This window comes from Osmerus mordax, chromosome 10 (assembly GCF_038355195.1).
Source record: "Osmerus mordax isolate fOsmMor3 chromosome 10, fOsmMor3.pri, whole genome shotgun sequence".
NCBI lineage: Eukaryota > Metazoa > Chordata > Actinopteri > Osmeriformes > Osmeridae > Osmerus > Osmerus mordax.
Genome location: NC_090059.1, coordinates 12,316,128 through 12,330,976, shown reverse-complemented (window position 1 = coordinate 12,330,976; position 14,849 = coordinate 12,316,128). Strand labels below are relative to the sequence as shown.

The 14,849-nt window shown below is 48.4% G+C and overlaps 1 protein-coding gene across 1 annotated transcript; it reads left to right on the top strand.

Annotated features, from left to right (window-relative positions):
• The first annotated feature begins 11,325 nt into the window (after window positions 1-11,325).
• Window positions 11,326-14,196, top strand: tcerg1l (transcription elongation regulator 1 like). The gene is made up of 6 exons (XM_067245216.1): window positions 11,326-11,350; window positions 11,798-11,876; window positions 12,246-12,384; window positions 12,538-12,627; window positions 12,753-12,871; window positions 14,040-14,196. Exons 1-6 carry the CDS (start codon window positions 11,326-11,328, stop codon window positions 14,194-14,196), a joined length of 609 nt encoding a protein of 202 aa, XP_067101317.1.
• Window positions 14,197-14,849: the final 653 nt, after the last annotated feature.

The window sequence follows — 14,849 nt, the reverse complement described above, 5'->3', positions numbered from 1 at the left end:
ATCCTAAGGCGATGATCTCCCTTGGTGAACCCAGCTTGTGGAACACATTAGCACTGCTGTATTCTCTGCTCCTACAGTGGGTTCAGCTCTCAGTGGAGATCTGTGATTGATGATAACCAGGACCGTCTACATGGCAGGATGTAGGAGGCTGCAGATATGCTAATTACATGATTAGCATAAGCGCTACAATGTAACTACAGTAGGGAACTCAGGGAGTGTGAGAGAGCGAGAAGCGAGAGAGAGAGACAGACAGAGTCCGAGGATGTTGGAACAGATCTACAAAGACTGACAATCAAAGCGAGGCAGATTGCAGAACTGACATAACCAATCGGACAGTGTGACATTAAGTCACATGTGACTGGCTGTTTGGTCATATAAAAAACAGAGTTAATCATGTAATCCAACCCAGCTAATTAAAGTAACCAGCAATTAGACTTTCCCCCTGTGAGTAGATCCTTCATGCAGCGTATCAGGAGACGTTTCCTCTAGCGGTCTGATTGGAGAGACGCTCTTGGGCATCTCCACATGAACCAGGAAGACCCTGAATGAGTCTCTATAGAGTGGCTCTATAGAACGATAGAGGTTCTTATGTAATATTGTCAAGCAAGGACTCTCCACGACGCTCTTAGTGAAAGGTCCTTGAAAAGGCTCTGAAGTTTGAGTCGTACCTGTTGAAGAGGACGTCTAGAGCTCTAGTGTCGTTTGTCTTTAACGCCTGAGTGTGGGTGGTGTTCCTGTTGAATGCACGCAGTGTAGCTCGTCACTCATGTGGCGTCTCACCCAGATCGATTTCCTGCAGTGACTCTGAAGAGGCATACAGAGTGGAGACGTGGATGGGGGACTGGTGGAGTGAGAGGCGGTGTTTGTGGACTGACGAGGAGGTGTGTGGAGGGCTGGATGAGGAGTGGAGGTGGCACAAGTGGCTGTTCTGGAGCTGGAGTGTGTAGGACAGGCCTCGGGGCGGAGATAAGCTCGAGTTTGTGTGTGTGTGTGTGTGTGTGTGTGTGCGTGCGTGTGTGTGTGTGTGTGAGACAGAGAGAGAGAGAGAGAGAGAGAGAGAGAGAGAGAGAGATGCCTGTCTCCTTTGCTCTCATTGATCCTGATGTCTCAGCTCATTCTGATGCATGCTGGGACTGAACTGGGTCACCGTTCAAGCCTTTGTTTCTCTGATGCTGTTTTCCAGAGGAGTTGAAAGAGAGAGAGGGATGAGAGAGAGAGAGCTGTTCACTGTTTGAAAGCCTTGAAGTTAAACGGCTGTGGTTGATGTAATGAAGAAAAATAAAGTAGCTCATTATGACAATGGCCCTTCCTACTGATTACTGAGTCATACTGTCAATAGAGAAATTAATATTGATCGAGGAACACTTCCAAGTTGATGATGTGAATCAGCTCAGTCGAAAGGAAACAAATCCACATATTGGTCTTGCATATACTCTAAAACCCAGAGATATCCTATCAGACACTGAATATTATAAATCAGATATCTAAATGCAGAGAGTGTAATGTCGGCCACACAGTTGATTTCCCCTTGGAGAGAGTGAGGGTGGAGCTGTGAGTGTCGTCCATCACAGCTGTGTTTGACAGAGTAACAGCAGATTGGGCTGAAAACACAAAGCAATCAGGGGCTATCGATGCGTGGCAGGCGCCAAGCAGCCATTTGTCTGGAGATCCCTGGACAGACAGAGAGACAAACAGGGATTAGTCTGCACTCTGATACCTCGCTTGCAGTTCATAGTACAGAGCACACTGTCGCGACCTGTGGCGTCAGCGAAACGGGGGGGATCAAACCCGGGTTCACCGGGTTTAAACTCAAGTCGCAGTTTGTCATTGAGGCACCGAACCACCTCAGCTACACAGTAACACGTTCCTACCAGACGCCTGGTGTTACTCGATGCTTGTGGTTCAGAAGCGTGTGGACGTGGAGAGTCGTGATGCGGCCTGTCGTCTCCTGGAGTTGTTGGGCTCAGGACTGTTCTGCCTTCAATCTTTTCCGGTGCTTACGATAAGGAAATGGGTTAATGAGGCGAAGACATGGAGTTTACCTTTTAAGAAGCCACACACACACACACACACACGTGCAGAGCAATTACAGAGGGTTGGGGGAGACGAGGTAAACTGGCCACTAGGGTGTTAATAGGGACACAATGGATGCCTCACTTACTACCGCCTGCATTACTGTTCTTTACCATGGCGATGTTTACCAATGTGTGTGGAGATGCTGTTATGGGCTGTTGTCTCACACTAGTTTACACCCCCCTCCTCCTGTCCCCACCCCCCTAACTCAAACACACACTCATAAACACACACACACACACACGCATCAACAGCACATTCTACTGCCTCCTCTCTGTCTCCTCTGACCTTCTCCATCATCCAGCATTACTGATAATGAGCTGACGTCTCCCTCCATCAAGCCCCAGTCCTGATGAAACAGCTTCACCACAGATGCTCACAGTTTCTCCACAGTCCTTCAAAACACCTACACCCACTCCTGCAAGAACACATAAGGAGCAGCTGCACTCTGATTGAGGGATGCTTTTCCTCGGTTTTTACTGATTCAATGATTTTTTGCGAAGTGTGTGCGTGTGTGTGTGTAAGACAGTGAATGTTGTAGGATGGCAGGCAGGAGGACAGACAGGCAGGTGGTCGGGCAGACAGACAGACGGGCGGGCTGGCAGGCAGGCAGGTCGACAGGCAGGTGGACAGGCAGGTGGACAGACAGAACAGCACAACGGTAGACAGTTGTTCTAACAGCAGCAGTCTGAAAGGCTCCAGAAGTATCTCCCACTCCTCATCTGCAGAAGGAAGGAGCAGCCTGGCCGGTGTTCAGCTAAGCTCAGCCTGTCTGTCCTCCTCCTCTCTGTTGCCTGCCTTTCTGCCTGTCTCTCTGTTTGTCTTACTGTCAGAGGCTCAATGACAAAGTTGTCCTGCTGCTGCCCCCCCCCCCTCCCCCCTCCATCCCGCCTGCCCATCACCCGCCCACCCTCAGGGCAGACTCATGTGGGCTGATAACAAGCCGGTTCTCAAAAAGCTACTGATTGACACTCCAGCAGTACGAGTAAGGTAATCATGTTAATAAGTGAGCCAGCCTGTAAGCCAGATATCCTGTCACCTGTCCAGGCAGCCAGCCAGTCAGTGAGTCAGTCACCTGGTCAGTCAGCCAGTAAGCCAGCAACTCATTCACATAGCCATCCAGCCAGTGACTCAGTCAGCCAGTAAACAGAGCACCCATGTTAGATTCTTCTTCCGCTCACCTGTGTCCTCACCACCTCTCCCTGACAAATCCCAAATATCTACTGGGTTGTTCTGCAGCCACAGGATATCTACCTGGTGGGGATCAAACCCCTGACCCACACTCACCAAGCTTGAAGATCTTACCGTTAGACCAAGAGTTCCGACGGTATTGTTTACAAACACCATAACAGTCTGGTCTGTGTGTCACACGCATCCCAAATGCCAGGCTCTCCCTCCACTTTGATTTCAATCCTAAAGAATGTTCATGAATACTGCATGATGTACTTAGCTAATGTGCCACACAGCTGTGGTGGTTGAGTGCCTGTGGGCTTGTAGGATTACACATTTGTGCATTCCTTTCTCTCCATTCTCACTACAAACAGTATTCATATTTGATATTGCCATATTTCCATAAGTACAGAGAACCCGCTGCTTTCAAGGCCTGCCAAAGACCGAGCAGCAGCCTGGACGTGTCAGGGGAAGTCATGGTGGTGTTATACTGTGGGAACATGTTTGTGAAATACTGCAGAGAGGTTGTGAACGTGTTGGCAGCACATTCTCAGGTTCGCTCTGAAGGGGCTGCCTCTCAGAGGCAGTGTTATGTTGTTTTCACACGTGGGCTTGTCATGTCCGCTCACATGCTGGATTCAGCAGGTAGTTCCACGTTGAGTTTGACATATTAACTCTGGGGAGTTTGTTTCAAAGCAGCTTCGAGCCTGGCGCTTGTAAAGGCAGATCAGGGTGTTTGTTGGTCCAAACTGATTTAAAGTGCAGTGGTTTGTGTGTGCGTGTGTGTGTGTGCGTGTGTGTGGTCTAAAAGTCAAACTCACTCCCCTGAATGGCTCAGCGGGTTGGCACAGTGTGGTCGGATTATACAAGCAGCTTCACCACTTCTTTAATCTTTAATCTGATTGCATGATCTGGAGAGAGATGGTGTTGAGACCTGGCTTTGTCTGAGCCAAGATCACAATGTGTGGGTGTGTGCGTGCATGCTTGGTTAAATGTGTATTCTATATGTGTGTTAAAAGAATGTATATGTGGGAGTGTGAGCGTGCATGGGTGTATGTCTGTTTGTGTGTGTGTGCGTGCGTGCGTGCGTGCGTGTGCCGACATGCGCGTGGGATAAACTGGCTCACCCCAGCAGGATGTGTTAACCAGTTACAGTGCTTGGCTCTGTAAGGGATGCTGTCATTAGCCTGCAGTTAGCCAGTCACTGCTCTCCTGCTTCCAAACAATACAGAGTGGCTATTAACCCCTTAATCACCCATTACCCCTGCCAGGAGAGTTATAATGGTCTATTATAAGTTATTACACAGTCATTAGCTTAGACTGTAAGTGACTGGTACAGGATTTGAAATGCTTGTGTAATTGGCTGTCACAATGTTTAACCGTTGAAATCAGAAAAATACAACCTAAAAACAACAGCAGTATTGACACAACACAAACATGCACACTCACACCCCACACAGACACATGGCAGTGCTGCTGTATACTGTAATAGAACTGGCCTAGCTCTCCAATTTTAAACCTCATTAAGAGAAGAAAGCCATTGTCATGCATAGTTATTGTTTCTGAAGGTGTCAGAATCTGCTGACTGCTGTAGAACATCCATCGATGTGGTGCACTGTGTCATTTTTGTGTGTTTACATCACACACACACGCTCACACACTAGCACGCACACACACATAAAGACACACTAAAAGATGGACACGGCATCCATATTCATATGGACTAGCAGCTGCTTCAACTCAGCTTGTGAAATTTTCAGCCTCCGCCTGCTAATTTCAAACACAATTAACCTTTAGAAAGACGCAGCACTTATGGAAGTGGATGCAGGCAGACGGCGTGCAGAGGAGAGGTGAGAACACGTCCTGTGTGCAGAATGAGTTGGCAGCTGAGCTGCTGTTAGTATCTGTTCCTCTTCCTCAGGGAGTTGAGCAGTCTACACTCCGATGATGTCGCTGATGATGGGAGTGAGGGAACGCACACATACACACACACACGTGTGCACGTCACACACACTCTCACACACACACACACACACACAGCCGCATTACTTATCATTCTTGATCGGGGACTGTGCGTGTGTGGAGTTGGAAGTGTTGGAGCGATGGATAATGGGACAGTGAGAGGAAATGGGTTGTTGTCACTCACTATGTAGCATACAGAAAGGGCTCATGCCAGGGTGGAGAGCACCCCCTGCTGCTCCGACACCCTCCCCCTCTCCTCCCCCTTCCTGTGCTTCTTCCTGTCCGTGTGAGAAGAGGCTGAGGCAGGAGGACAGGACACACAACAACACACACTCCCACGACAGACTCGGGACACAGCCCTGGACACTGTCTCAAAGTCATGTTTCAGGCCCGACTCGAACCCCTTGTTTTCTACCTGGGACTAACCCTGTGTGTGCCACAGCCGGTTTAACCCTGTGTGCCTGTGTGTCCTGCAGGGGTGAGAGGGGGCTCTTGGGGGCGCTCCTGGGAGGGCTGGCTGGAGCCTCTGCTGCCCGCCCAGCTGGCCAGGATGGCGGGGCTGGCAGCGCCTGGGGTGGCACTGATACCTGGTCCCTGGAGAAACCACACCACTGCAGGTAAGACGTGTGTAAAGGACATTTTGTGATGCTGTCAGTGTGTGTGTGTGTGTGTGTGTGTGTGAGAGAGATGCTACTGTCTGAGATTGTGTAGAAAGCTGTGTGTGTGATGCCGTGTGCATGTATATGTGACCATATGCGTGGAGGTGCTTTGGCCGCCCATCTTCCTGATGGTGAGACCCAGCACTGACTATGACATTGACATTAACCCATTACTCTACCTTGTCATTCTTCTTGGTCTAATGTTAAAGGCCTGGATTCGAGAGCAGGGTTCAATCTCCACCATTCCCCTGTTTCTTCACGAAAACACATTCTCCATCGCCGTGTCATTTCTCAGGTCTCTCGCAGCAGATCGATAGTGCTAACTTAGGAGATGGAGCGTGTGATTAGTCATTCACCCGCCAGAGGTGTTCACAGGGCTCCTGTGGGTCTCCGTGGGGATCTGGATGTGGTTGTTAGGGAGTGACAGTCGTGTGGAGGCTGATGAGCCTCACATGGCACCTGTCTCTGAGCTGAGGGCCTACAAGGAGCTCTCTGGTCCAACATCAAGTAACTCATCAGTTCACACGCTTCTCCAGAGGATATGAGCTCCCACTCACAGAGGTTCCGACACACACACCTAAACACACACACACACCTGCACACAGACCTCCACACGTGCATTCGCACACTTGTATGTGCACTCACGCAAGCATGCGCACACACACACACACAAACACTCACAAGCATTTTCACCCCCTCAGGCAACGCACAGCAATCTGCCGATTACCAGTTGAAAGTGCTCAGCACAGGCATGGCTTGTGAATGGGAGACGAGACACTTCCGAAGTTGTGTTTCTCCTGAGTGGAAACGGTTGTGTGTGTGTGTGTGAATGTGTGTGTGTGTGTTGGCGTGTGTGTGTGTTTGTGCGTGCATCTGTTTTTGTGTGAAAAGTTTGCTTAGAAGTGAACAGAAAGCCCTGTCCAGTGTGCGGCGCTCCAGCAGGTGTTATCAGCAGGTGGAGGCTCATCCTGGCAGCACCTCCTGTTCCTCTGAAGCAGCCTGGGAGGCTGCAGCCACAGCATGTTCCTCTGAAGCAGCCTGGGAGGCTGCAGCCACAGCATGTTCCTCTGAAGCAGCCTGGGAGGCTGCAGACACAGCATGTTCCTCTGAAGCAGCCTGGGAGGCTGCAGCCACAGCATGTTCCTCTGAAGCAGCCTGGGAGGCTGCAGACACAGCATGTTCCTCTGAAGCAGCCTGGGAGGCTGCAGACACAGCATGTTCCTCTGAAGCAGCCTGGGAGGCTGCAGCCACAGCATGTTCCTCTGAAGCAGCCTGGGAGGCTGCAGCCACAGCATGTTCCTCTGAAGCAGCCTGGGAGGCTGCAGCCACAGCATGTTCCTCTGAAGCAGCCTGGGAGGCTGCAGCCACAGCATGTTCCTCTGAAGCAGCCTGGGAGGCTGCAGACACAGCATGTTCCTCTGAAGCAGCCTGGGAGGCTGCAGACACAGCATGTTCCTCTGAAGCAGCCTGGGAGGCTGCAGACACAGCATGTTCCTCTGAAGCAGCCTGGGAGGCTGCAGACACAGCATGTTCCTCTGAAGCAGCCTGGGAGGCTGCAGACACAGCATGTTCCTCTGAAGCAGCCTGGGAGGCTGCAGACACAGCATGTTCCTCTGAAGCAGCCTGGGAGGCTGCAGACACAGCATGTTCCCACCTAGGAGCGGTCAGGACGGGAGCCCGACCAGCACCTCGGCACACACACACACATACACATTGGGTGTGTCTCCCGTCATCTCCTGTCATCTCAGCCTCGGCCTCGCTTGACTAGACGCACACTCCCACACACACAAACACACAGACAGACACACCAACACATGTATCCACACGCAGGTCTCTAAGGAACATTACTGGTTTGGGAGTAAAAAATAGATGTATTCTGAGATAATGTAATCTACTACAGATAGTACCACATCTCCATCTCTTCTCCCGGCTGCTGGGTCTTATCCTGTATTAAGCCCCATTGATTAGAGAAATATGGGCATACTGGGACATATGCATGTACACACCGTAATTTGTTCACCTTATTGTCTACCAGACTCCGAATGTTCTTGTTCTTCATTAGTTGAAGCTCCCTTGGGTGGATGAGTGTGTGTGTGTTTGCATGTGTGTGTTTGTGTATGTGTTTTTGTGAGTGTGAAACAGTCTAATTAGACTAGGGAGAAAGTGTATTGATTTTCCCATTGTACTCTGTCAATATCCACACAGCAATCAGCCCCCAATAAATACCAGGGATTGCACTGCCTCACCCAGCACACACATACAGTATATACACACACAAACACACTCTCTCTCTCTCGCTCTCTCTCTCTTTTTCACTCACCTACAGAGGTCTCTCGTATTGCAGGATATTCCCTCCAGGCTGCTCTCTAGTCAGCTGTTGATTGGGATGACTGTGTTGTGTGTGCGTGTGTCACAGAGAAACGTCTGACCAGGAGGAGGGCAGCGTGTGGAAGAGCGCTGGTGCTGAGGACGGAACACCCGGCAGACAGCAGGAAGGAGGTGTGACATCATTATCATCATCATGGACCGTGGAGTTCTGGTCACACCCACTATCCACATCCAGCAGTTGATAAGTCCGCTACGGTTGGAAGGTTTGAAGGGTTGTGATGGGTGAAAGGTTGTGAAGGGTGAAAGGTTGTGAAGGGTTAGGGAGAAAAACCACAGGCAGAGAAGAATGTACAGGCAGCCAGACAGGCAGACAGACAGACAGACAGACAGAGACACAGACAGACAGACAGACAGAGACAGCCAGACAGGCAGGCAGGCAGACAGACAGACAGAGACACAGACAGACAGAGACAGACAGAGACAGCCAGACAGACAGACAGACACAGACAGAGATACAGACAGACAGACAGACAGACAGGCAGCCAGACAGACAGACAGAGACACAGACAAACAGGCAGAGGTAGCTCCACAGACAGAGGCAGAAGCAGAGGCAGAGGGTAGTGTGTGTCGGTGGTGTGGACCTTGGTCATGCATGATTGCTATAATGGACTGCTGCCTGCCTGAGTATCCTAGACCCTTCCAGACGAAACCATTTATCACACAATAATCAACAGTGTTAGCCTCTGACACCACATAAAGGCAAGCTAATAGACATTCCACACCGCTCTGCTGGAGAGACAAGCAGGAGGGAGAATAGCCATGGCTGGAAGGGAGGGAGGGAAGGAATGACAGAGGGAGGGAGGGACACATGCAGAGGGAGAGAGGATTGGATGAAAGAAGAGGGAGGAAGACAAGAGGGAGGAAGACAAGAGGGAGGAAGACAAGAGGGAGGAAGACAAGAGGGAGGAAGTCAAGAGGGAGGAAGACAAGAGGGAGGAAGACAAGAGGGAGGAAGACAAGAGGGAGGAAGACAAGAGGGAGGAAGACAAGAGGGAGGAAGACAAGAGGGAGGAAGACAAGAGGGAGGAAGACAAAAGGGAGGAAGACAAGAGAGAGGAAGACAAGGAAAGAAAAAGAGCGTGGTGGCAAGGGAGGAAGGATGGAGCCTGAGGAAGGGATAGAGAGAGGGTGGGAGAGAGCCAGACACTATTGCTCCACTGAGAACTGACAAGCATGCAGGTTTAAATCATCTGTTCAGTTTTCATTAGGCAACGCTGCCTTTCACTGTTCAGAGTCTGTTGATTTGTCAATATTGCTGACATTGTTTTCATACTTTGCTGTTGACCATGCAATTAACTCAGTAATGAGATTTTCCGAGGCTCTGTCAAATGCACACATACACACACGCACATACACACACCTACACGCACAAAGACACACGGCGGAAACACACTCATGCACCCTGCAGAAAAACAGGGCGTGTGTGATGACTGAAGAAAGTGACCATATCATAAGCGTATGTGCTCGTCTATGTGGTGGTGTTTGGTTGAAGCTGTTGTCTGTCTGTGTTGGCCCTGTTGTAGGAGCATCTCAAGGCATCGGTGGAGGAGGGGAGGGGCTCCAAAGACAAAAGACCCGTTGCCTCAACCCCAGTTCCCGGGTCGCCATGGTAACGCAGTCTTGTCTTTGGGTTGGGTTTGGGCTGCTTTATGATGGGATGCCTGACCTCAGTCGGCATGCGGTCCGCAAGCTGCATGTATATCGACAGCAGTCACCGTGTGTGTGTGTGTGTGTGTGTGTGGTGGAGGGTGGGAGGGGGACAGAAAGAGAGTGTTTGTTTTGATGGAAATGTCATACATTCAGCCAAATTCCACTGTGTGCATTTGAGGAGAGAGAGACACAGAGACAAAGAGAGAAAGAAAGAAGGAAAAGAAAGGAAAGAATGAGACCGGAAAATACAAACGCAAAGAGGCTCCAAAAATAATTTCACTCCGAGCAGTAATGGCACTGATAGAGGGACAGAAGTGCAATAAGCTAGACATTGCTGTGTGCCAAGCAGACCAATCTAATCTTCAATAGCAGGGTTTTGTTCAGCGCCACATGTTCCAGCTTTGGTATGGGAGGCTTGTTGACTTGACTTGTGAGACTCTGCATGAACCCCACTCTCCACAGCCCTCTCCTCGCCCAATATGCGGGGGGAGGGGGGTTGAGTGGAGGAAGTGTGTGTTTTGTGTGTGTGTGTGTGAGCTTTGCCTGTTGCCCATTCACATTCAGTTCATATTCGACAACTGCAAGAAAAGAAAATCCATCTTGAGAACAAGAGTGTTTGGTTAAAAAAAAAGAAGTAATTCCAAGGTTAGCTCCATGAATGCGACATTGCTGGATCTCTGGAGATATTAATGTAGTGTTAGCTGATATTGCTGTGGCTCAAGGCCACCTGTTACCTTGCTTATATGCTTGCGGGGGAATATGGAGGGGTGATATTGTATTCACTGTCTAAGATCACCTTACACCATGAATTCTTGTTAAAATGAAAGGCCTGTTTGCACATGAACAGGTTAACACGTTTGAATTACCTCAGTGTCGTGGGCAGAGAAAACCCTGATGGCTGAGCTGCATAATGCGGTCAGATGCTGTTCACTGCATGAGACTAGCCGCTTTAGGGAGAGATGCATTTTCATCTAACTGATCATCAGTTTGTGTGTGTGTGTGTGTGTGTGTGTGTGGGGGGGGTTATTGTGTGTATATGGATGCTTGTGTGTTAGTGTGTACGTGTGTGTATATATATATGTGCACACTACAGGTACACCGAAGTAGTAGTAGTAAGTGTCTTGTATGAATCTCCAACCCCTTCTCTCGCAGGTGCGTGGTCTGGACAGGAGATGACAGAGTCTTCTTCTTCAACCCCACCATTCAGCTGTCTGTCTGGGACAAGCCCATGGACCTCCAGGACCGTGGGGATCTCAACAGGATCATAGAAGATCCCCCTCACAAACGCAAGAAGGATTCCAGTGAGTGGCCTCCAGCGAGGAGCCTCTCTCAGGGTTCCTGCTCTCCTCTCGATCCCGGGGTCTTGTTGTAAATCCTCCTCTGTCCGTGAAGAAGAACCGAGTGGTGGTGGTCCAACGTGATCATGTTCTGTCCTGCCTCTGAGAGGGGTTCAGACCCAGCCTGCAGCTCCTATTTTCTGGGCTGTGATCCCAACTCATCTGTCTCTTTCTCTCATTCCCCCTGTCTGGTAAAAGTGTTTCCCAGTGCTGGGCCTTCCTTGGATAAGATCAACTTATCTGTCTGTATGGATCTAGCTGTCTTTATAGATCTGGCCTTGCTGCAGTTACCTGCTGATTGTATATTGATGACCTTCGAGTCCAAGCACTGCGACCTGACTGTTATGGTGTTAGTCTGACTGAACATTTTCTCAACCTCTCCACCCCAATATTGACCAGGCACTGATGAGATGAAGACACCAGCCTCAGGGCTACAAACACACACACACACACACACACACACACACAGTGACTCACTCACCCAATATCAACGGACCCACATAAATCACACAAAACACACCATACACATCTAATACCTGTGTGTCTCCTTCCCAGCAGGAGATGGCTCTGGTTCTCTCTCAGCGGATGAGGAAGATGAGGATGAAGAGGAGCACAGCTCCAAAACCAAGAGGAACAAGTGAGTGCAGATCAAAACTGTGAACGTGGAATGTTCTTTCTAACAATAGAACCATTTCAAACTGTCTGCTCAACATCTGTCTGCTTAGCTGGGAGCTTCAAGCCTGACATGATCACATGGGTAAATTGTCCCTCGCTAAATATGGATGCTTCTTTCTGTCAGCGGGTGATTCATCACTTGCTAGCTGATGGTACTTTGAAATTGACCCGGACATGGAGTCAGAAATGAAGCTGTCATTTGTAATTATAGCATTAAGCAGCCTCTTTATTGGATGTGATTGAATCTCTAGTATATACTGTATACAAATAGAGAGCGATATTTTCTGATATTACTTTATAGTTTGACTGTAGAGAGTCTGTGTGCCTGTAGGCTGGAGGAACCTTGTGCATGTGCAGAGGGGCTGGAGGAGACGGAGGACCAGAAAGGGGACGGACCTTCCTCCCATCCAACTGTCCTGCCGTTAGAGCTCCGCATCACACACTTCAGAGAAATGCTGCTGGAGAGAGGGGTAAAACACACACACACAAAACACACACATGAACCAAAGCACTTACTGCAGAAACCTTTACTGACAGTAAATGTTCCACTGTAGGTTTCTATGTAATTGTGTGTGTGTGTGCGTGCACGTGTGTGTGTGTATGTGTGTGCGTGTGCACATCAGGTGTCAGCCTTTTCCACGTGGGAAAAGGAGCTTCACAAGATTGTGTTTGACCCTCGCTACCTACTGCTCTCCTCAGAGGAGAGAAAACAGGTGAGACGGGTCCTCCCTCCCCCCCTCTCTCTCCCTCTTCAGTTCCCTCCTCTGTCTCTCCCTATCATTAAAAATAATAATAACTAATTAGCAGCAGTCTTGCCTCTGTCTCTGTCTGTCTACAGGTGTTTGATCAGTTTGTTAAGGCCAGGATTAAAGAGGAGCACAGAGAGAAGAAGTTCAAACTGCTGCAGGCTAAAGAGGAGTTCAGGAAGCTTCTAGAAGAGGCCAAGATGTCTGCCCGGTAACGTCCCCAATACAATTTTTTAATCACAAGCACAATATGTTTGAATAGGTGAATTCATGTGTGATATATGGAATTGGTTGGGTAAGGCATGTTTCATGTGTTGTTGTGTGGTGTATGTGTGTTTGTGGTAAGTGTGTTATTCTCTGTTCTGTGAGTGGGCTTGTGTCCATTTCAGTGTCAAACTGAGAATAGCCATTTTTGGGGGGAGAGTGTGAGAATTTTTAGTTTGAAGTTTGGAGTTGGCGAGTGAGGGATCTAGACTAGAGCCTGCTGAAGCCCCCCTCACATCCCTCTCACCTGGAGGCCACTGCATGTTGAAAAGCCCACCGGCTCAAGCCTGCCAGTATCGTTCCCTATACACACACACACACTCACTCTCACACACACACACACATACAAGTGCATTCTGTTGTGTTTGCATATCCCAATGCCCTGTCAGACACCTGGAGAAAGCAGATCAGTACACATCAGTAGGTCTTTAAAGCTGTTGGGTCCTGGACCCTCTCTCTCTTAACTCTGTACAATAAAGATATCTAATAATGTTTTAACATTATATAACACAGTTATACTATTCCCTCCACTGAATGAACTGGTTGAGGTTCTATTGGGGGAGGCCAAATAATAGTTCTCCTTTTTTCTCTCTCTAGCTGAATAGGTCTGCATCGATCTCTGCTTTCATGTAGACAATGTTAAAAAAGACATACAGTTCTTTCCCATCCCAGCGGTCAGTCATTGAGGTTGGAATAAACTTCTGGCTTCTGTGATTGGTGGAAAGAGATGGACAATTGAACAGATACATGTTGAATTGTTCTAGTTAGGCATCAGAAAGGTTACAGGTTTTTTTTTTATAAATAAGCAGTACATATTTTAAAGTGATAAACCTTTCTGTTGTCTGTTGAAGAAATGAAACCTTCAGTTCCACAACTCTATAACCTTGAAAACCATGATAGCATACAAAGTCATTAACCATGTACTACCATGTAACTACAATTTACAAGCAAAACCCATAGTAACAACATTACATTACTATGTATTTACATTTCAATATGGTTTAGCGGTACAACTTATTACACAAGAGACGTGATATGGGATATATGCAGACATAAGTTATATATACACACATATGTATACATCACTTACAATGTGTATGTTTGTGTTTGTCCAGGTCCACATTTAAGGAGTTCTCAGAGAAGCATGGCAGAGACCAGCGCTTCAGGCAGGTGCAGAAGAAGAAGGACCAAGAGCTGTTCTTCAACCAGTTCATCTCCTCTCTGAAGAAGAGAGACAAGGAGAACCGTCTCCGACTGAGGAAGATGAGGTGAGGATGAGGAGAATCAACCTCTTGAGACTGGAGCAAGACGGTTCCTGTTCTGACACATAGCAACAGACAGAACCTTCCTTGTAAGAACCGTTACCACAGTGGAACCTCCATAGAACCAGGCAGGACCAGGGGGTGGGGGAAGGGGGGAGAGGTGTACTAGTGACAGTCATACAGGACTGCACATCTGGCATCACACTCTTCAGGACCAGACCTGGCTCTACTGGACTCGACATGCTGGGGAACCAATCTGTTTCATATTGAAGCTATGTTTAAAAAATGTAGTGTTTCACAGTGACAGTCATGCATTTTGAATAGTGTTTTTTCATGTATATATGAATATGTGACATGCACAAGGCCGCAGCCATATTATTTAAACATACAGTACAGTATAAACACACACACACATAAATACACACATACACACCCCAGTTCCTGTATGTAAATAAACATAACATCTTACCTCATCTGCATAGTGACCAACTCCTAATTTATTTCTACTCAACAACAAAGGATGGAAGATCTTCTGCTTGTCAAATGAACCTACTGTACAGTACTACAGTACTGTGTATGTTCCATACGCAAGCATCATGCACTATTGTGTTGAGTATAAACAGGATTTACTGATGGGATTTTTTTTTTTTTTTTTTCAAAGAT